Below are 23,166 nucleotides of genomic sequence, written 5' to 3' on the forward strand. Positions count from 1 at the left end.
AGACATTGTGGGCGTACCTGGCACCAGAGAAATCACGTGGCACTGCTGCTTTGCCACAACAGACACAACGACTCTTTAACATTTCACTGCTTCTGTTCAACTTTGTGACTGCTTAGCACTGAGCAGGAGTCCATCAGAGGGTGCCGGACTCTCCTTCCTTGGAGGTTTTTAAGCAGAGGCCAGAGGGTCGTTTGTCATTGATGCTTGAGTTGTGATTCTAGGATTTGCTCCCGCTGTGGCAAAGAGGCAGGTGCATGACGTCTATGGTACAATACACCCACAATGCCTCACACTGAGGAAGGACCCCTTCTATGGGATGAGTTGTGGTGGGCCCAGAAATCCCTGTCAGTGTTGCTGACAGTTCCCCTCACAGCAGAGGAGCCCCATTGGGCATGATCCACTACCGCCTGTGCTGACCTGCTACCTGAGGCAACTGCTTCTCACTCTCTCATGACAGGGCTGTCCTGGTCATTACTGTTGACATTTCCATTCCACCTTAAGGAACCTTGTAATGTGTGGTCTCCACAGCACGCCTTCTGCAGCGCAACTAGTCTGCAAATAGCCAACAGTATCATCCAGGGGAACAGAGGCGGCTCCTGCTGTGGCCACTCACCTGCAGCTGTCATCTGCGCCATGCATAGGGCAGGTTGTGATGAGGGCCAGGAGAGCAAGAAGCAGCCTTCTCATCCTCTTTGCGATTGCTGCTTCCTGCTCTCTCGCCGCTTGACATCATATAGAACTATGTTCTATATGACATCACACAGAAGTGCCAGCAGTTGTTCTTTAGTTTCCTTTGGAACGAGTCATTGAGCCCCAGGAAGGTGCATTGAGAAGTCTCAGGGCTGCACCGCAGATACATTCAAGCACCTGAGCATGGAGCTAGAGGGAAACTGGGAAGGAACCTTTTACTCTTTGTTCACCATGCCCAGCTGAAGAGGAGGATTGCCATAACCCTGCAGAGTGCTTGAAGATAGTTTACTTAGAATTATTACTATTATTATTTGTTAAATTTGGATTAGAATAGAGCATGTGCAGTGTAGGGTTGGACTGGAACTGCGGGGTAAAAGGTAAAGGGACCCTGACCATTAGGTCCAGTCATGACCGACTCTGGGGTTGCAGCACTCATCTTGCTTTATTGGCCGAGGGAGCCGGCGTACGGCGTACATGTGGCCAGCATGACTAAGATGCTTCTGGTGAACCAGAGCAGCGCACAGAAATGCCGTTTACCTTCCCGCCGGAGTGGTACCTATTTATCTACTTGCAGTGCTTTCAAACTGCTAGGTTGGCAGGAGCAGGGACCGAGCAATGGGAGCTCACCCCGTCGCGGGGATTCGAACCGCCGACTTTCTGATCGGGAAGTCCTAGGCTCTGTGGTTTAACCCACAGCACCACCAGAACTGCGGGGACCTGGGTTCAAATCCCTCTTCAGTCACCAAGCTTACTGGGTGTCCTAGAGCAATCTGCTGTCCCGCTTCTTAAACCACAGATTTGCAGTGACAATAAAATGTGGACTATGCAGAGATGGCAAGATTAACCAGGAAAATCAGAAACCAGGAGGATCAAAACATCAACAAAGAATGGGACAAATTTATATTATATTTGAAAGACCACTGTAAACACCTGAACTCTTTGGCAGGTTTTAAATGACTCTTGTAATGTTACACAGATTTTGGATACAATGGAGGATTGTAAATTAGATGGACTTATAATATCCAGTTAAAAAAAGTTACTTAAATAACCCACGGAGGGGAGGAGGAAAGTCTTGATATTCAGAAGAATCATGTGTAATGTTTATTATTTGTGATTATGAGTGTGAAGGAATTTGTAAAATCATATAAATTTTTAAAGAGAGAGAGAGAATAAAATATAGAGGATCTCTTATGCATAAATGTGATCGCGTGAGGGATACAAAAATTTGAAGTGGCTTATTCGTATATTTAGAATGTCATCATAACCAATTACATATTCACTAACAGTTATTAGCCAGCGTGTTGCGTTTGCATTTTGGTAGATTGTTACATTTTGCAACACAGGGGTTTGTGTTTGTTCAGATTCTAGAAATTCAGCAGAGAGAAGCTTCAGTTGTTAAGCAAATAATGTCTTGTCTTATTCACACTTATCTCTTGTCCGACGCCTTCCAGGAGCATGTGTGTGCCCTTCCCCTGGGAGCTTTCCCCACAAAAACCTGCTCTTTAAAGCTGAATCAGAGCAAAAGTCAATTCAGGTTTCCCATGGATTTCCATTTGCTCCGATTGTGCTTTAAAGAGCGGATTTCTGTGGGGAAAGCTTTGGTGTGAAAAAAAGGGCACTTGGACACAGAGCTCTAAATTGTGGGCTGTGCCTGGAAAGAGCAAAGGAAAGGTATCAATTTGCCATCAATTTGATTTGAATTAATTTTATAATGAAATGATTTTAGAATGTTGTACTATTTTATTGTTGTTAGCCACCCTGAGCCCGGCTTCGGCTGGGGAGGGCGGGATATAAATAATTTTTATTATTATTATTAAGTGTGGATGAGACCTCAGGTGGTGCACTTACTGTTGCATTTACTCAAATATCTCACCTGCAAAAGCAGGAGTACCGAATGCAGATATAAAGTCAAGTATACTGTTGTTAAGCACCATCAATGTACATGGTTCTCTTCAAAGTAATAAAAGGGTGGATGGGGGAATACATTAAGGGCTCATCCACGCTCACCTTTTGCCTTGTGCTTTTTAGGTACAGGCAGCTGAGCAATTTATTTATTTATTTATTGCCTCAGCACTTTCCCCACAAAACTCGCCCTTTAATACTGAATTGGAACAAACAACAATTCGGGGTTTCTGTGAGTTGATATTCAGCAGTAAAGAGTGGGTTTTCGTGGGGAAAGCTTGAAAAAGGTGATTAAGCATGGAACTGTAAAGCACGGACCTGTGCCTTTAAGCACTAGCCAGATCAAGCTTTGCTTTCCTGGCTGAGTTCCACAAAGAACTAGCATTGCCACTTGTAAAGGGAGGCTGGAGAGATAGAAAAAATCCCCTGGCAAATAGTCTGATCTGTGCTGGATTTTTGAGTTCCCTGGATCCCTTAAACAGGATTACTGAGCAGTCACAGCCATTGCCATATTCCCTTCACCTTATTTGCGTTAACCACTTCTATATTTGTGTATTGATTGCTGTCCTTTCCCATTACCTATTTGCAATTCTCCAAGACTGGATTCTGTCTACGTCAGCGGTTCTCAACCTGTGGGTCCCCAGATGTTGTTGGACTACAACTCCCATCATCCCTGAGCTCTGGCCTTGCTAGCTAGGAGTGAGGGGAATTGTAGTTCAACAACATCTGGGGATCCACAGGTTAAGAAAGGCTGGTCTACGTGATCCTGTGCCTTGGAGATTGTGGCAGTTTGTGGTTGGGTCAGGCACTGCAACCTGGAACCTCTTTGGTTAACGTGTGTGATCTTTGCTTTGACTTTTATTTGCAATCAAACCATTTCCATACCATTTGTAGTGTTCATTCATGTTTCTCCTGAATTTCCATTCATAAAATTGGCCGAGATCAATAACTTCTGCTAATTGCAGCCTTATCTGACTCCGCTGGTTTGCCAAGTCTCTGTCGTTCTCCGTTGCTTCTCAGTGGAGGCGATGCCTGCTGTTCTTTGCCTAATCCCTATAGGGGGAGCTGTTGCGTGAGGGGATTTAAAGTTTAAATGGCCCCTAGGGACTCAGCTACATTAGTCAAACTACAACATTATAAATGCGTTATAACACTGTGACACCAGTGTAGAACTGAAATCGCAACACAATGATATTTTCCATTGTGAGCTTTACAACAATTTCCCCCCAAGAGTGTTTTCAAAGCAGTTTTTTTTTTACTGCGTAGATCTAGCCTGGCTCTGGTTGGATCACTGTCAGTGGTGTGTTTGGTTGCATATATTGGTGTGTGTGTGAATACACTTATCTACATGCACCAATGTTTCTGAATGTTAGTTGCTGGAAACCTCAGGAGAGGAGAGGGCCCTTGTGCTCATGTTCTGCCCATAGGCATCTGACTGGATGCTGGACTAGATGGACCCTCTTTGGCCTGATCCAGTAGGCTATTATATTCTTGTGATCCTTTGGGGAGATAAAGCACTTCTTGCAGCCCGGTGGGCTGGATCTGGCCATCCTAGTGCAAATATTCATATCTGAGAAATGATTGGATTGGTTCTACTAGAAGAGCCTAGCAGAGGGAATTAATTCAGAGATTCACTGCTGGGCTATCCAGCTCCGGCTTAGACTGGGTACTATTAACCAAGTTGTTGTTTAAAAGAGATTTACGGAGCCATCGGATGGAAGCGTACTTGGAAGTGCATCCCGGCAACAGTCAACTGAGCTTAACGAAAGGTCTATATGATTTCAACCTTAATGTTTGCAATTAAAAATAAATAAGCGCAGGCCAATTTAATTTCCCCTCCCTCTTTTTATAATCGATTTTTGTTCTGAACCATGTTCTGAACCAGAGTTACTGGAGCAATAGCTTTCTGTCCTCCAGTGGGAATAGAAGAGGCAGAATTCCTACACCGCCAGATTTCCTCCAGTTGCCCATAGTTCCTGAGGGTGAGGGTGGGCACTGGCAGGACCCGGAATCAGGTTCTCAGGCACATGCTAGACCTGCGTGTTTCCAAGCAAGCATGGTAGCATTTTCCTCCGACTGCTTCCCCTCTGGAATTAAGGCATTCCTGCGGCTGCAGCAGAGGGTGAGCCCACGTGGCAGGTCTGTGCATGGATTCTCAGTGATGTGGATGTTCCCTCATGCATCTCCTCCTCTTTTACTTTGAATTAACCACCTCGTAGTTCCAAGGCCACCAGCGACATAAAGCAGGGCAGGTTTTGCACCCTGTGTGCCATCCCGTTGCTCCACCGTAAGTCCATATGTTCCCACTGAAAGCTCCTTCCTGACAGTCCTGAATATAAGTCCCGCTATCTGCTACGGACTGGCGATCAACTGCTTTAATCGCATCCCTTCTCTTTGGTAATCTTGGAAATCCAAGGGAGCTTTGGGCCCTGGCATGTGAGGATGGAGGTCATGGTATCGAAGTGCAAATTACAGTATTTGGGAGAGGGATGGCACTTCCTGCTGCATGGCCTTTCGAAGAACTGGCTAGTTGAGGACAGCCTGAGGGTCAGACGGACAAAGAGCTGTAGGCAGGATGCACCCCATGTGTGGACTCTCTTATTTGGAAGGTTGCCAGCGTCGGCCTGGAGGAGCAGCTCGGGGAATGCGAATAGCATAGAATGCTGGAGAACGCTTGTAAGACTTGGGAGGGTCAGCAGCCACTTGAATGCTATATGGTGCCTCTGGGTTCTCAGCTGAACCTTCTGGGATATTTTGGGCCTCTGGAGGGATGTATGGAGGGTATGGATCAGTGTACGGGATCTCAGGGGGAGTGTAGGGGGCTTCCAGGGTGACAGGTGTCTCTGGGAGATTGTATGGAGGCTCCAAAGTGAGAGGTGTCTCTGGGGGGATATATGGGGGTTCTAGGGTGGCAGGTGGTTCTGGAGGAATATATGGGGGTTCTAGGGTGACAGGTGGCTCTGGAGGGGTGTATGGAGGCTCCAGTGTGAGAGGTGGCTCTGGAGGGGTATATGGGGGTTCTAGGGCAACAGGTGTCTCTGGTGGGGTGTATGGAGGTTCCAGAGTGGCAGGTGTCTCTGGTGGGGTGTATGGGGATTCTAGAGTGACAAGTGCCTCTGGTGGGGTGTATGGAGGCTCCAGAGTGGCAGGTGTCTCTGGAGGGGTGTATGGGGGTTCTAGAGTGACAAGTGCCTCTGGTGGGGTGTATGGAGGCTCCAGAGTGGCAGGTGTCTCTGGTGGGGTGTATGGGGGTTCTAGAGTGACAAGTGCCTCTGGTGGGGTGTATGGAGGCTCCAGAGTGGCAGGTGTCTCTGGTGGGGTGTATGGGGGTTCTAGAGTGACAAGTGCCTCTGGTGGGGTGTATGGAGGCTCCAGAGTGGCAGGTGTCTCTGGAGGAGTGTATGGGGGTTCTAGGGTGACTGATGTCTCTGGGGGAGTGTATGGAGGTTCTAGAGTGACTGATGTCTCTGGGGGAGTGTATGGGGGTTGTAGGGTGACTGATGTCTCTGAAGGAGTGTATGGGGGTTCTAGAGTGATTGATGTCTCTGAAGGAGTGTATGGGGGTTGTAGGGTGACCAGCGTCTCTGGAGGAGTGTATGGGGGTTCTAGGGTGACCGGTGTCTCTGACAGGGTGTATGGAGGCTCCAGAGTGACCGGTTTGTCTTGAGGCATGTATGGAGCCTGTAAAATGACAGGGTTCTCTGGGGGGATGAATGGGGGTTCTATAGTGACGGGGTTCTCTGGCGGAGTGTATGGGCGATCCAGAATGGCAGTTGCCCCTGGGGGTGTTTCTTGGGGGATGTATGGAGGCTCCAGAGTGACTGATGTCTCTGGAGGAATATATGGGGGATCCAGAGCGAATGGTCTGTCTTGTGGGACATACGGGGACTCTGAGGAATTGGATGAGACACTGCCTTGTTTTGGAGAGATGTATTTGGGTGGTGGGGGAAGAAATGGAGGCTCTGGGGCAGTGTAAGGCTCCCCCAGAGGAATATAGGGGGGCTCCAGAGATGCAGTCACGTCAGGGGGGATGTAGGGGGCCTCTAGAGCAGTGGGCTGTATTTCTTTAGGAATACGTGGAGGAGCTAGAGGTTTGGGTGCTGTTTCTTGAGGGAAATAGGGTGCTTCCAGGGTGACCGTTCGTTCTGAAGGGACATATGGGGCTTCAATAGGGGGAGGTGTAATTATTGGGGGTATGAAAGGGGGCTCCACAAGGATGGTTGGCTCTGGATCTTTGTGCGGGGACCTCAAAGTTGCCTTGGGCCTTCGAGGACGGCGTTTGGTGGGATGTGTTGCGTGAGCACCATGGGCTTTTGGAGAAGCAGCTGTGGGCAGAGGGACAGTGAGCACCTGTGCGGTCTTTTTGGAGGCATCTGTGGGCAGAGGGACCGTGAGCACCTGTGAGGAAGTTTCAGAGGCATTTGTGGGCGGAGGGACTGTGAGCGCCTGTGGGGACTTTTTGGAGGCATCTGTGGGCAGAGGGACCGTGAGCACCTGTGCGGTCTTTTTGGAGGCATCTGTGGGCAGAGGGACCGTGAGCACCTGTGAGGAAGTTTCAGAGGCATTTGTGGGCAGAGGAACTGTGAGCCCCTGTGAGGAAGTTTCTGGGGCATCTGTGGGCAGAGGGACTGTGAGCACCTCTGTGGGGGTTTCAGGTGCTGCTGAAGGAGCGCTTGTGGACAGAGGACCAGTGGCCACCTTTGGGTTAGTTGCTGGCTCTTGTGTCATCAAGATGTCCTTTCTGTTAGGCAGGAGCGTTATTCCACCGGGTGACTTTCTCTTCTTCTTCTTCTTGGGCTTCTGCCCTTTGGCTTCCACCATCTCCCCCAAGATCCATTCAAGGAAGTCTTTGGTAAAGGTATAGATTCCTGGGTTGTTTGCCTGGGCACAGCCCTTTCCCCAGCTGGTGATGCCAATCACATAATACGGGGAATCTTGGCTTGTCTTGCACATCAGGGGGCCCCCACTGTCACCCTGCAGAGAGAAGGAAGGAAGGAACTTAAGTAGTCTTTCAGGAAAGCAAAGCAAGGTCCCCCTCACACTTATGGTGTAGGTGCAAGTCTAAGCCCGTCCAGCCACCAGGACCAAAGACCACATGAACCTTCTTAGCTGCTACATGACATCACAGACTCACCCCCTGCCATTCATCTCATCATTGCTTGCCAAGAAACGCCCATCTGTCTTGTGCTTCTGACTGTGTTACCAGGAACACATTCACACTATTCATTTAAACCACATGGCTTCCCTCAGCAATCCCAGGAACCATAACTTATCTTTCACAGAATTACAATTTCCAGCAAACTGCATTTCCCAGGATTCTTTGGGGCAAGCCAAACTTTAAATGGGCTTTAAATACATGGCGCTATCACTACATAATGAAGTTGCCGCGTCTGTTTCCAAGGTGAGTGTGAAGTTCCTTAGAACGTACCTTCAGGGAAAGAGCTGACATTTGTCATAATAGAGCAGACGCTCTCTCTAAATGCATTTGTTCGTAAAAATGATTATCAGAATCGATTAGTTCTGAGCTTTTTTTTTTGTAATTGTTTTAAAACTGTATTGCTCTCCCTATTTTTGCATATGCTGCCATGAGATTTATGGTTTGGGAGAGAAAGTCTGAATTGTATTTTCAGAAAATCTGTTCCCCATCTGAAATTCAATGGTACAAGGCACAAATTCACTTTTGGAGTCCCAATGACTACAGGGCTACAGTGTTTTCTCAACCAATCCCTTAGTTTGATTAACTTGGGTGAGGAGGTCTGTTGGGGACTGGGCAGAGGAAGAATGGTGGAGACCACATCCCCAGCCTGACCCTCCCAGGAAGGGGGAAGAGGAAGACAGTTTAGATTTACAACATGGGTTTGAGGGAGATCACAGCTCAGAAGCAGATGGGGGGAAAGTTGGGAAATAATGGGAGAGGAGGAGGAGGAGGCAGAAGCGGAGCGGCAGCTAGCTGACATGGTGTCATCAGAAAGCTTCCCAGACCCTCCATCTCCCAGCACCCGGTGAGCCTTGAAAGTAGGAGAGAAAAGAACTCAAAGACAGAGGGCACATAACAGCACCCGTAGAAGTGACGAATGAGGTGAGTGTAGATTCACTCGGGACAATGCCATTATCCAAGAGGCTGGGTTCTACATCCTCTCTCTGTAAATATTGAATAAAAAAGGACAGTAAGAAACCTTCCCTTGACTTTATAGTTTCCTGGGCAACAGCTGAGACCCACCGACAACATCCTGACATGGTCTTGGAGAGGGGGGGGAGATTAACCCTGGGCTTATTCATGCTTTCTCTTGTCCTGCTGCTTCCCTCCTTCAGCCTCAGAAAAAATGCTCTTTAGTGCTCAGTTGGAGCAAACAGCATTTCAGGCTTTCCCCCATTGCCATTGGTTCCAATCGCTAAAGAGCAGGTTTTCCCTGGGGCAAAAGGAAAACCGCTCAGACCTGTGTCTAGAAAGCACAGGTTGCTGGTGACATGCGGAAGTCAGTTGGCAGCTCACCACACTTTGACCTCAGCTGTGCATGCAAAGCCCCAGTAGAGTCTTCAGAGATCTCCCGCTCCCAGCAGAACAGTTTTTTCCCCCAGAGTCCCCAGTTAAGGGGAAAACTCCTCTTCCACACAGTTCATATCAACTGTTTATTATCTCCAGATGCCAGACAAAGCTAAATAATACTAGATTCAATTCATCTGGTCTCTGAAGTAAGCATACATATGTACAGACAGATCTGCTAACATTATCCCCATGGTAGATTATGCTGCTGTGTAAAGCCCACAGCCTTTCCTCCGACTCTCGCAGATTCAGAATCAGACCCTGACGGCAAACAGGACAAGACACGAATGTGCAACAGGACAGGAACATAATGAAAACAATGCCCTATTATGCTCATTGGTCTACATTCCTGGACCAATGGGAGGGTGGAAGAATCGGGAAGTCATACATTCAACCTCGCGGGTGTTGCTTTGGTAACCCAGTACACCTGGCACCCTTATCTCTGAACATCCAGACATGGGAAGATGTGCTAACTCAAGACATGAGTCCAAGCACTGTGCAGTTTCACCCATTGTCCACATGATGCCAACACAGATCGAGCGGCAAACCACTCCGACCCATGCTTTCTGGGCGTGAGACGAACAGAAGTATGGACGAGCCCAAATACAGAAGTGAGATGAGGGAAAGCAGGCCACAGTTATGCAGACTCCATGCAGCAAGGCAGACAGAAAGCAGAGAGTAAGGTATTATTAGAGTGTGAGGAAGGAGTGGCGAACCTGTGGCCCTCCAGCTGCTGACGAATTGCAACTTGCATCAACCTTGGCCACTGGCCATTCTTGCTGGGGCTGATGGGCATTGTAGCTCAGCAATGTCTAGAGGGCCAGAGGTTCCCCACCCTTGGTGGAGGGGAAGAGGTGAGGAAGAGTGGTCTCAAGTTTTAGGTTCAAAGGGTGTCCACTGTGTGTGGGAGAGGGCACTGCTAGGATATAGTTCCATTCCACCTTTAGAACAGGCATGTGGAGTTGTTGTATGTCACATGTCTGTTTACTTCCAGCACAGTCTGCTGGGAACTTCCGCTGTATATAGCTTTTGCCTATGCTTTTTGCTTGGACACGAAGGGAAGCAGACATGTTTTTCCTTTGTCCTGCTGCTGAATAAAATGCTGTAAATATGCCTACATATGCCTCTGTCTGCTACTTCCGTTGCAAAGAGTTCTTATCTCTGCTGGCTTGCGTGCTCAGTCTCTAAAGGTCTCTGAGGCTTGAGTCACAGTTTTTGATGCTGTTCCGAGAACCAGAGTTCGCCCGGCTGCCAGCCGAAGGGCTGGAGCCAGCTGGGGGCCTGCCAAATGCCCCCATCTCCCCAGACACATCCCAACAGGCACTGCCGCAGTTGCCCAAAGCAAAAGGTGTTCCTTAGCTCAGCGACGGAGCATATGCTTTGCTCATCAAAGGTTCAATCCCGGGCATCTTCAGTTAGTGTCAGGGACTGGGCAGAGGAGGAATGGTGGAGACCTCTTCCCCAGCCTGACCCTTCCAGAGGAGGAGACAGTTCAGAATTACAACAGGGGTTTGAGGGAGGTCACAACTCAGAGGCAGATGAGGGGGAAATAATGAGAGGAGGAGGAGGAGAGAAGAAGCACAGGGGAGTGACAGCTGATGGACTCAGTGTCTTTAGAAAGCATTCCAGACCCTCCCTCTCCCAAGACATGGCAGGCCTTGAAAGCAGGAGAGCAAAGAGCTCAAAGGCTAAAGGCCCTTTCCAACACCCGTAGCGATGACTCGTGAGGAAGTGGGAGAGACGGAGGAAGTGGAGACTCATGAGGAGCAACACCATTATTCTGAGGCGCCACATTCCCAAGCCTCTCTCTGTGGATATTGAATAAAAGCAGATGGTAAGGAGTTTTCCTTGTCTTGTCCATCCCTGGCAACCTGCCTTGTGGGTCGGTTCCTCTGCAGTCTGACAGTTAGAGGGATCTCAAGCATCTGTGCTAAGGAAGACCTATCTCTGCCAGCAATACTGGAGAGCCGGTGCCAGTGTGAATAAACTGTGGAGAGAATCAGAACTTACAGGGTTAAGAAGTTCTGAGTGACGTCTCACATTCTGAGGCGTGGTTTAGAATACTGAGGGGAGTGTTTTACTGTGTCTCTCTCAGTGTGTGTTTTGCTCCGTTGCGAGGAAGGAGCGAGATGTGTGCTTTGTCACCAGGAGAGTTATGAACTGTTTGTTTTGCTACAAGAATAAAGACTGAAAGTAAGATAAAGGAGACACCGTGCGTTAAGCCTGATTTATTACGCACACACGGCAACTGGTCCTGCTTCTACGCTGTGTTTACACTCTGCTGAAACTGAGAGGAGCCCCGGGAACGCAGAGTCGCTCAGAGGAAGCGTGTGGACCCCCAGGGGCTGGTAAAGCTACAAATAACTCATTCCATATAAACGGCAGTGGGATTCCTTACCTGGCAGCTGTCAATGCCCCCTTCCTCATATCCTGCACATATGGTGTGAGGACTCATGGCCCCATTGTACCACTGGCTGCTGTTGCATTTCTTGGTGTCCAGAATGTTGATTCTCGCCTCCTGAAGGATGTCCGATGTCTTCACACCTGTCAGGAAAGCCAGCAGATTAGGTTGGTTTCTGTTTTCTCCAAGCACTGCAATCCACAGCTCTTCCCTTCCCTAGCCACACACACACACACACACACGCAATTTCCCTGCTGGAATATACAGCTTGACACAGAGCGAAACTACACGTTACATTAAATAGGTATTTGTATCTGTGTGTGCAGTAGTTGCTGTTTTTAAAGTTGCAGGTTCAGGAGCACACACACACAAATGAAAACATGCATTCACTGTAAAATGTAGCTTGGCAGAGGAAGAAACCAAAACAAGTTACAAACACACCCTCATTTTGTGTGCTACCCAAAGCATTTCAGCACCTTAGGGTATTTTTAAAGCTCCTGTGAGCAAAATGGAAGGAGGAAGGTGTGGGAGTTGCAGTTAAACATGCATGAGTGCTAGTTAGTGCATGAAGGTGTTAAGACCAGCTAGGCCACTCCCCCTTACCGCCATGAGGGGGGAAGCGAAGCTGCTTCTCTTTCTTTTGCTCACTCTCCTCTAGTCATGTAACTGACCAGGGCAGACATGTCTGAACTTGTTCCAAAGTACAGACCGTATGTATTTTACACCCAAGACAATTCTACCTGTGTTCTCCTTGCTGCTGCATGGAATAATGCATGAACCAGACCTTTCAATTTAGTAAGTAAAGCTTTTAAACGTACTTAACAGGGTGTTGTCTGTTCATTGCAAGAGGGGTGAAGTAAGTGGGCAAAATATCCCAATTTCTACGCTATTCTGGGGGTTAACTCTGAGAGTGTTGTAAGCTCTGCTGGAGGCTCTCTCCTGCGGGAGAGTGTGCAAAGCCTCATGTTTTGAATCTAGGCGCCTGGCCAGTTTTTTTTTAGTATTAATTACCCACATGTGGGCTGGATCTATTTTCCACTTCCAGAGAAGGAAGCACCAGAAAACAACTACCTTTGTATGGAGGGGAAGCAGACAGATTTCCATCTGACCTGAAATAAGCCTTCATTAATTCCTGTTCTCCCAGATCTGAAGTTTGTGGGGACTGGGGTACCAGCCATCCACAGCAGCACCTCTATCTCCCCCTGCCCTGTGTGTTATCTACACAGCTGCGTGTCCACCCCTACTTGAGCTGCCCCAGTCCCTGCCTCCCTCTGCTCCCAGTCTCTCACTGTTCTGGGAGGTGGTGCCCCAGCCACTGATATGGCAATCTGAGAAGCTGGTATCAGAGCCCATGGTGACAAGAGGCAGGCAGGCTGGCTGAACGTAGTCACTAAATGCCACAGGTTTCTCGAGCTTTATCAGTGCAATGTCGTTGGCCTCCGTGCGCGGGTTGTAATCCTGGTGGAGGAGGACTTTGTGCACCGAGCGGATTTGCACATCGTCCGGCAACTTGGAAAGGTCGGTGGCACCCACCACAATCCTCCAGCGATTCAGTGAGCTGCAGGTAAAACAGAACATGGTTAGCGCAAGGCCCTCTGGAGTTCTTTTAAACAGAGTTCTCCCTGACTACTGCTGCAAAAACGGGGGAAATAATAATTCCTGGACACCCTAATACTGATAAACGTATTGTATATGCCATCAAATGCCAACAGTGTCCTTCAGCTCTCTATATTGGACAAACAGGCCAAACCTTACGCCAAAGAATAAACGGACATAAATCGGACATCAAGAATCACAAGACAGAGAAACCAGTAGGAGAACACTTCAATCTCCCAGGACATTCTATACAAGATCTCAAAGTAGCTGTTTTACTACAAAGGAATTTCAGAAATAGACTGGAAAGAGAAGCTGCTGAATTGCAACTCATTACCAAACTTAAAACCATGGAGAGACCTGGTCTGAACAAAGACATTGGATTCTTATCTCATTATACATGACAAAGCCATTTTTCACCTTCTCACCCCTTGCTTTTTCCTGTAAGACCTATTGCAGTCGTTAAGAGTCGTCAACAGGCTCATCACAGCTATCTGCCAATCACCCATTCCCACCACCCTTCTGAGTAATACCCCTCCCCACCTTCTCACTATATAGAGGGATCTGGCAACTTCTGTTTCAGTGTATCTGAAGAAGTGTGCATGCACACGAAAGCTCATACCAAGAACTAACTTAGTTGGTCTTTAAGGTGCTACTGGAAGGGGGAAAAAATTGTTTTGACTATGGCAGACCAACACGGCTACCTATCTGTAACTGGAACTGATAAACATGTATACCTGAAGGAGCATCTTCACCCCCACCATCCAGCCCGGACACTGAAGTCCAGCGCCGAGGGCCTTCTGGTGGTGACCCACTGCAGGGAAACATCTGATGAGCCAATGAAGCAACATAAAGTTTCTGAGACATGGCGAAAGGACAGGAGGAAGCGGACAGCTCCCACCAGTGTCCAGTTTCAAGCAAGCAGCTGAGTCTGCCTAGAATCTCTGCCCACTATTCTGTGGGATGTAATCCACTGGGAGCAGTCAAGTACAACATTCCTTGTTTTGCTAGAGTGGACATGCAGGGGATGTTTGGTCCAGCTCCTCCTGGCCTGGAGCATCCTTCCTTGCATGTGACTAGTGGGTGGGCGTGACCTTACCTGTCCAGGTAAAAGGCCAAGGCATGCTGCCACTCTTTCTCTTTTCCATCTTCATCTTGCAAACTTCCTGGACTAAACTGCTGGCTGCCAGCCAAACAGTTGCCCAGGTCATCTCCCTTCTGGGTTAATCCTGTTTGCACATGTTTGTTTGTTTTTAATCTATTTAATCATTTTTTCGATACAAACAACAACCGCAAATGACACATACAACAAAAACCATAGTAACAATAATAACACAATTTGACAATTCAGATTTGAATACACTGATATACCTATGAATACACTTTTTTAAACAATATGTTCCCACCTCTCTCTCCTCCCCCTACTTCACACCACTAACATGCTTGTACATTTTTTTAACTTTAAGCCTAAGTCCTGCCTTCAGGGATCACACTGTGCTCTGCCTGATTGTCAGTAAACTTTATTTTTATTGCTTATGAATAAGACTGTGGTGCCTTTATTCTTTTAGGAGGGATTCAAGGGGTCTTACCAGGAAAATATTAGAACACATTTCAATCTGGACAAGCCAGATGGAATTGCGTATTGTCTTAAGAAACTCACACGAGTTTGCAACTAGTTTTCTGCTGTGTAAAGGGGAATGCACTCTGCTAAGTAAAGGAACTTGCTGGTTCAAGTTAGGAAGGATACTAATAAACAATATATCCTCTCCTGCCACCCTGAACATCCCTACATATTCTGACATGTTGGAGAGGTTCTTGTGGATAGACAAAGGCAATCTGCACATGCTCAGAGAAACCACACATCTTCAGCCTGTGGCAAAAATCTTGCCTTGCCTTCCCACCTTGGGGACATTCTGCTTGTCCTCAGCAGGCCAGACATCCATTTTCCTGCCATCTTTCATACTTGCCTTCTCTTAGTCTTGAAGCAGTGAGCTGCTGTGACGACCCAGCGCTTGGAAAGGATGGACCCCCCGCACGAGTGCCGCGTTCCCTTGGAAGAGGGGATCTGGACGCTGACAAGCCAGGGCCACTCTCCAGCCAGGGCGTCGACACCACCCACAATTCTCATGCTGCCGCCGTGGATGGGGGCCAGGGGTCGTTTCCCGCAGTCTGATGGGAAGGAAAGAACATTGAAAGCGGCTCAGGGAGGCAGGACTTCAGGAATGCGCAGCAAACACCTAACCGACTTCTTCAAGAAAGCACCAGAGGACGAAAGGCTCTGCAGCTGACAGGGCCAAACTTGCCAGGGAACTTTGCTCCAGCCTGGCATCAAGAAATATAGGTGTGGGGAGCTTCATTCAAGAAGCTAAGCTGCTGGGGCTCAAGAAATCCTGGCAGCAAATTTTGGTCACAAATTAAGCCATACTTCCCCTTGCATCAGCCCCAGAGAGCATGGTCAGAGCTCATGTTCGGCAACATCTCCAGGGCCAAAGATCCTCCCTGCCCCACATCTGGACCTACACATCTCCAGTGTGTTACAGAAATGATGGGGAGGGCATCTTTAAAGTTGTTACAATGGCCTGAATGTATCCTTTCGAGTTGACAGCTCAGTTTTATAAATAGGCAGAAAATCCATACTTTAACCGACTCTCCTCATTCCAACGCCATTTTAACCCTTAAAGAAAGGGGAATTTGGGCTCCACCTCCCTCCATGAACCAAGAAGCAGGAAGTCATGTAGGCAGCAGGAACAGGGCATCCCGCCATAATTCCCCAAGTGTGAGAGCACAGACACGACCCCCCACCCAGGGAGTGACCAAGGGGGCAAAAATAGACATCCGCAGAGGCAGTTGAGCAAGTCAGGTGTTCTGAAAGCCCATCTCCAGACAAGCCTTGTGTGAAAGGAGATGTCAAGGGTTTTATTGTTCTTCTGGTGATGGGGACTTAAGAGGTATTGGGGAAGGTGTCTGATAAAGGGACCTAATGTTGAACTTGTGTAACCCTTGTATAAGGTAAAGGGTAAAGGGACCCCTGACCATTAGGTCCAGTCCCAGATGACTCTGGGGTTGCGGCGCTCATCTCGCTTTATTGGCCGAGGGAGCTGGTGTACAGCTTCCGGGTCATGTGGCCAGCATGACTAAGCCGCTTCTGGCGAACCAGAGCAGCGCACGGAAACGCCGTTTACCTTCCCACCAGAGCGGGAAGTTTTAAAAGAGGAGGTCACCCCTTACTCAGGGTTCTTACTCCTGTGGGGACCTGTTGCGCAACAATAAAGATCATAGTGTACGGACCACTGTTTTGCTCCAGATTACTTGGCTGGAGTTTCCTTCTTTTACTGACCTCATGGGCCCGTAGGGGACTTGCACCCAGACGAGCTGGGCTGGATAATTGGATAATATTTAAATAATTTCTTTAAAATTACTGTGACAATGTTAACCTCCTGACAGACATAGAATGAATCTTTAAATATAGAGAAAGTACACAGCAAAATTTTTCCTGATAAAAAATGGGAAAGTAAAATAATAATTAAAAAGATGTGTATAGATAAACAAAGTGTAAAATAGCACAACGAGAAGAATCGGAAGTTAGTGTCTATGGTGTGTCTATGTAGTGGTGTGTATTGTATGTATTGTCTAAGTTGTATGTAAACTGATGTAAATTGATATATAATAAAGGTGATTTAAAAAGAAAAGAAACTTGTCAGTATGCAAAGAAGTTTGATTCTGAGGTCTCAGCTCCTGTTTTTGGCAGTCAGTGGTGCCATCGTGTGGCCAGCTTGTGCAAAGACAGCTTGAATATCCCACAAAGGGGGACATTGTGGCATCAGAAAGCCTGAGCTTCATAGGATAGTGCAGTTCTTTACTTCTAGGAAAAATGGTGCTGGTACTGCGAGCCCTTCAGTACCTCTGGGGGGGGAGCACTGGGAGAGAGGACACTTACGTATGTATCATAGGGTGAGGCTCTATGATGTCATGGGCCTGCCAACTTTTAAAAGACAATCCAATATCTGAGCAAGGCTGAAGAATGGAACCGTTAGAATTCCTGATCTATGATTGCAGTCATGAGATTTTTGTCTATCACATGACAGTGTATGTTTTGACTCAACAGAGTGGGAAGTGACAGAGACAGGATGTTCGTGTTACCGTGTTCCGTGAAGTGGGACTATTGTCCTTTGTTCTTTCTCTCTCTGCTCTCTGATGCTAGAGAGAGAGGGAGCCATGTTGCAGTGCTCCGTGTCTGTTTATATGTAAATAAAGTAGATTAGCCAAAATGCTGAGTTGCTGAGGTCCATTACGCAAGCTGCGAAGACTCTGCGTATCCCTAAGTGTGCCGATGTCTTGGCATTGGTCACTGTGATGTTCGGGCTGAAGAAAGCTTTTGAAGCTCCCGGACAATCGACCAGGAGGGAGAGAACATGCCAGTCGGGCAAGTGTCTCTGCCAGGGTCCTACTCGAGTGTAGGCTGAACTCCTGACAGGAACATGGCAGTCAAGGTGCAGAATTACAGAATTGACCTTGAAGGGCAATTGGGAAAGGAGAAGGTGTGTGTGTGTGTGTACGTATTTTCATTTCAGGTTGTTTTGTTTTGTTTCCCCCTGGATTTTTTTGCGGAAACAGAGGTTGGGGAAACTCTTCTGCAAATGTTTCCTCTTTTAGAACGATGTCTGCTGTGGCTTCTAAGTGGCCTTTTAGAATGATACAGCTGCAAACCTTAAAGGTCAAAGTTTCAAAGATGAGGTGGTGAGGTTCTGTGGTGAGGTTCACGCTTTGCAAGGTCTAGGTTGAGTCTCCAGCAGCGGTGGACCATATGCCCACTCTGCCCAGGGTGGGCGTGCTCCCGAGGGGTGTGTGGCATGGAGGGTGCCCTCCCAGGCATGGGATAGCTGCCCGGGTGCCCGGAGTGGCGCATGCAACCTGAAGCTGGGGGAGGAGCAAGCCGTCCATGGCGGACATTTGGCACTCCACCCACGACTCCCAAGCCTCCCCCAAGCTGTCAAAATGAAGGGGGAAGGGGGGAAATGCCACTGGCAAAGTGGCACAGCTCCCCCCTTACCCCGAAGGCTCGGGATAGGCTAGGGAGTCGCGGGCAGGAGGCATGTTGAATGTCACCCCCCTCAGTGAGGGCACCTGGGGTGGACTGCCCCCACAGCTCCCCTTCCAACGCCCCTGGTCTCTAGAATGCTCAGATAGGGCTGTCAAGGCCCCCGTTTGAAGCCATGAAGATACACCTGAAACAAATGGAGCAGCTGTCTCAGCCTAAGCGATCGTCTTCTGTTTGTCCCATGATATTTTCCATTTGTGTTTTTCTTCTGTCCCGCCACTTCCCCTGGGAAAATCCGCTGTCTACCACTGAATCAGAGCAAATTTCCATCCTCAGTAAACCCAATTAGCATTTTTCCCCCCACCGGTTTTCCTGGGGAAAGAGACAGCGCAAGAGAAAAACTATGGACCCACGCCTAAAAATCATGGGGCAAGTGTGAATGAGCTCTAAGGCAGTAGCCTGTGTTTCTATGGTCTGTGTGTGTGGTTTGGGAGCTGCACGGTCAGAGAAAAAGCAATGCTGTCCAGGGTTGTAAAGACTGCGGAGAGGATAATTGGGTGCCCTCTTCCCACCTTGGATCAAATCTACGCTTCCAGGTGCCCTAAGAAAGCTGCAGAGATAGCGCAGGATAGTGCGCACCCCGGAAATGATCTCTTCCAGCTTCTGCCTTCTGGAAGAAGGTACAGGGTTATCAAAACCAGCACTAGCCGCCTCAGAAACAGTTTCTACCCAAATGCGATTTTGGTTTTAAACGCAGTGTAAGGAATCTCTATGGGAGTATGTTGTATTTAAAAATGGGGTATCAGAGTTTTTAGGGGGCTAACCAGGTTGAGATAGCTGGGATAGCAGGCTTGTTGGTTTTGAATGTCTTATGTAGATTTTTTTCCCCAATTTCGTTTTTCTGTTTGGGACAATGACAATAAAGATTATCGTATCGTATCATATTGTATCATATAAAAGAAATAATTTTAGACTAGCTGATAGTCCTGAGCTTTAAATTGCCACCCTGAGAATGCCACCCCCCCAAAAAAAAAACAGACCTGACATGGGGCTTTACCCATCAAGGGGATTATCTGGTGGGGCCCCTAAAATAAAGAGAGACAAACCAGTTGCAAGAGGCAGGTTCAAACAGTTGCTAGCATTTGCATCCACAAAAGCAGATAACTAATTGTAGCCTGAAATGATATGTAAGAAGGACTGCCACGTTCCATGGGACTTACTTCATAGCAGACATAAGCCAAGGGGAATCGGGACCTGGAAGTGTGTGTGGGCTTGTCTGCACTTCTGTTTATCTTGGACCTAGCAAGGATTGTTCTGAAATGGTTTCTGCTTGCCCCATGCTTTGTAGCCATGAGTCTGAATGGTTTTCAATTTGCCCCACCACATTTCCCAGGAAAATTTGCTCTTTACCGCTGATTTGGAACAAATGTCAATCCACAGAAAACCCAATTGATGTTTGGTCCGATTCAGAGGTGAAGAGCAAGTTTTCCCCAGGGAAAGAGAGAGGACAAGCGGAAGTCTGGATGAGCCCTCAGTCTAGTAAAAACTTCATTCCTTCTGCCTCACCTTAGGATGGGAACGATGCAGAGAGCAAGAAACATCCTTTCCCCCCCTTTTACAGTTATTTTTTGTTTCTTCGGCATCTAGCTAGGGACGGACCTCCTGCGGCACTTGAAGGTGCTTTGTGAGTTTGGGTTGGTCTTCATAAAAGATCTGTTCTCCATCTTGGGGCAAATCTACGGCAATTTCTATCAGACGAAAGGTATTCAGGATACCCAGTATTGTCCCATAACACATATTAACCATCTCTCCAAACTCTCAGGGTGATAGTGAGAGTGGTTTGCTTTCACTTCTCCAATATATAGACATTTCTACAGCTACCTACTTAGGAGAACACTAAGCGCTCCAAGTGCCGACTGAGACAGTGCGAAATGAATTATTGCTTCAACACCAATTTTTAGGCCGGAGGGCCGTTTGAATCCTGGGTTTTCCAGCTCACAGCAAACAGAGAATCAGGCCCTAAGGCAGGCATCGTAATAATATTCCACCAGGTATGTTGAAGAGCTGGTTGGATGCCCTGACTTTCAACATCTGCCTGCACCAAAGCCTCAGACACAGGGCCAAAATAATCAGGACTCTGTAATGGGTGGAACAGGAGCCTATCTTATGTTCAGCCTCCTTAACCAGACTTGTCTCAGGAGCCCAGAAGATGACCATCATTTTGCTTTTCTCTTCTGCCCTAGTTAATCTGAATAATAGACAGCTACAATTCACTTCTCATGGATCACAGCCAGCTCCAAAAATGGGTGGGTCTGGCTTCATTAAGATCTGGGTTGTGTTTTGGTGGGAAGATGCCTAAAGAGGACGGCTGAGTGAGAGCTCTAGTGTGGGCCTGGTCAAAGGGACTACGAGATAAAGGTCTCACCCCTAGCCACAGACCCCAAGCCCCACTTACCCGCTGGATCGTAGCCATGTGTCCCCAACAACCTCAGCAAGGCCACAACCCCCAGAAGCAGCCCAGCTGGGACTCCCTTTATGAGCTGTGGTTCCTGGTAGCGGTTCCACATCGTTTGGCCTCAGCAGCAAGATGTCGACATCGGTGGGTTCTCCTTCTGCGTTGCTAGGAGACAGAGCCTGGCCATCTCCACCGAGAAAGGGGGTGGGATGAACAGGTCACCCATCCCCTGTGGACCAGGCACAGGGTAGCACCACCTCCAAGGAAAGAGTCTCCAGAAGCAGGCAGAACCTCTCTGCGGGCAGTAGAGCACTGGGCGTTACAGTGTCTCCAAAGAACTTCTGGAGGAGGACTGGTCATCATGGCTGGGCTGTGGAACCTCTACACAATAGACCTTCTGGAAGCCTGCAATCTTCTGGAAGCCCAGCAAGGCCTTTATGTTTGGTCTGATCTGAGCAGCAGATGTCGGGACTCAATCCACAGCCTGCCCAATTTCACAAATAACCCCAGCAGTCCCTTGGAAGGATGCTCTTAGAGAAACCCATAGAGCTATGGAAACATCACAGGGGCTGTTGAGAACAACTCAACTTGGATCCACCTCAGCCTGCAAGACACCTTGGGGCCAGGCTGGCAAATGCCTCCACATCACCAAGAGACCTTTGGCCAAGTGGTGAGGCTGAAATCGGTTTCCCAATTCCTTCTCTGACGTTTCTTGTGCCCAAAGGTTCTTCTTCTCACATGTCATATCCACTTGCCTTAGCTAGCTAGTTATTTTTCTAAAACTGATTACAGTGGTGCCTTGTGTTATGGACAGGGTCCATTCCGGAGACCCGTCCGCAATGTGAAATGCCTGCAACTTGAAGCGCTGTGTCTGTGCAGGCGCGTAGCGCGATTTGGCGCTTCTGCGCATACACGAAGCGCGATTTAGCACTTCTGTGCATGCGCGAGTGGCAAAACCCGGAAGTAACCTGTTCTGGTACTTCTGGGTTGCCATGGGACATAATGCGAAAAGACGCAACATGAAGCGGATGCAACACGAGGTATGACTGTATAAGTTGTTGTTATATTAGCAAATGCAAATTGTATGCCATTCACTACTCTTATTACATTTTCTTACCTACCTTTCCCAAAACATCCAGAAGCAATTTAAAGAGGGGCGAAATTCAAATATATGCATGGTTTTAAACCAGACAATAAACAGCAAATAATCCATATAATACTACCCCCACCCATTTTTTAGAAACAAAATCACCCGGTAAAATGCAGACCTGACTACATCTCTTTCCTGGAAAAAATACCTCTGTGAGCCCAAGTTTATTATAATTTCATTTATTATTCCTGGGACCGAACCCAAAGGGTGCTCATCAATGGTTCCTCTTCATCCTGGAGAAGAGTGACTAGTGGGGTGCCACAGGGTTCTGTCTTGGGACCAGTCTTATTCAACATCTTTATCAACAACTTGGATGATGGACTCAAGGGCATCCTGATCAAATTTGCAGATGACACCAAACTGGGAGGGGTGGCTAACACCCCAGAGGACAGGATCACACTTCAAAACGACCTTGACAGATTGGAGAACTGGGCCAAAACAAACAAGATGAACTTTAACAGGGAGAAATGTAAAGTATTGCACTTGGGCAAAAAAAATGAGAGGCACAAATACAAGATGGGTGACACGTGGCTTGAGAGCAGTACATGTGAAAAGGATCTAGGAGTCTTGGTTGACCACAAACTTGACATGAGCCAACAGTGTGACGCGGCAGCTAAAAAAGCCAATGCAATTCTGGGCTGCATCAATAGGAGTATAGCATCTAGATCAAGGGAAGTAATAGTGCCACTGTATTCTGCTCTGGTCAGACCTCACCTGGAGTACTGTGTCCAGTTCTGGGCACCACAGTTCAAGAAGGACACTGACAAACTGGAACGTGTCCAGAGGAGGGCAACCAAAATGGTCAAAGGCCTGGAAACGATGCCTTATGAGGAACGGCTAAGGGAGCTGGGCATGTTTAGCCTGGAGAAGAGGAGGTTAAGGGGTGATATGATAGCCATGTTCAAATATATAAAAGGATGTCACATAGAGGAGGGAGAAAGGTTGTTTTCTGCTGCTCCAGAGAAGCAGACACGGAGCAATGGATCCAAACTGCAGGAAAGAAGATTCCACCTAAACATTAGGAAGAACTTCCTGACAGTAAGAGCTGTTTGACAGTGGAATTTGCTGCCAAGGAGTGTGGTGGAGTCTCCTTCTTTGGAGGTCTTTAAGCAGAGGCTTGACAATCATATGTCAGGAGTGCTCTGATGGTGTTTCCTGCTTGGCAGGGGGTTGGACTCGATGGCCCTTGTGGTCTCTTCCAACTCTATGATTCTATGATTCTATGACTGAAGGATCATATACCAAAATACGGTATGAAAGGTGAAATAAAAAGACTGCTTTAAAAAAGGGCATTTTGAGCCTTGAAAGGATATCTCAGCCACATTTGCAACATCCTTATTAGGCAGACCACTGTTACAATTTCCAGCTGGGGGAAAGGAGGAAGAAGACTGCC

The 23,166-nt window shown here is 47.9% G+C and overlaps 1 protein-coding gene across 1 annotated transcript in view; it reads right to left on the reverse strand.

The window, feature by feature from the left end:
- The window catches only part of LOC128422889 (uncharacterized), a 33,852-nt gene extending 12,891 nt beyond the window's left edge, over window positions 1–20,961 (reverse strand). The window contains exons 1-6 of the mRNA XM_053407508.1: window positions 20,624–20,961; window positions 15,098–15,299; window positions 12,827–13,095; window positions 11,535–11,680; window positions 5,202–7,566; window positions 614–722 (exon numbers count right to left, since the gene is read on the reverse strand). Of these exons, the coding sequence (XP_053263483.1) occupies window positions 614–722; window positions 5,202–7,566; window positions 11,535–11,680; window positions 12,827–13,095; window positions 15,098–15,299; window positions 20,624–20,735 (3,203 nt within the window). The 5' untranslated portion in view covers window positions 20,736–20,961. The remainder of the gene's footprint in view (window positions 1–613; window positions 723–5,201; window positions 7,567–11,534; window positions 11,681–12,826; window positions 13,096–15,097; window positions 15,300–20,623) is intronic.
- Window positions 20,962–23,166: the final 2,205 nt, after the last annotated feature.

Source organism: Podarcis raffonei, chromosome 10 (genome assembly GCF_027172205.1).
Source record: "Podarcis raffonei isolate rPodRaf1 chromosome 10, rPodRaf1.pri, whole genome shotgun sequence".
NCBI classification, from domain to species: domain Eukaryota; kingdom Metazoa; phylum Chordata; class Lepidosauria; order Squamata; family Lacertidae; genus Podarcis; species Podarcis raffonei.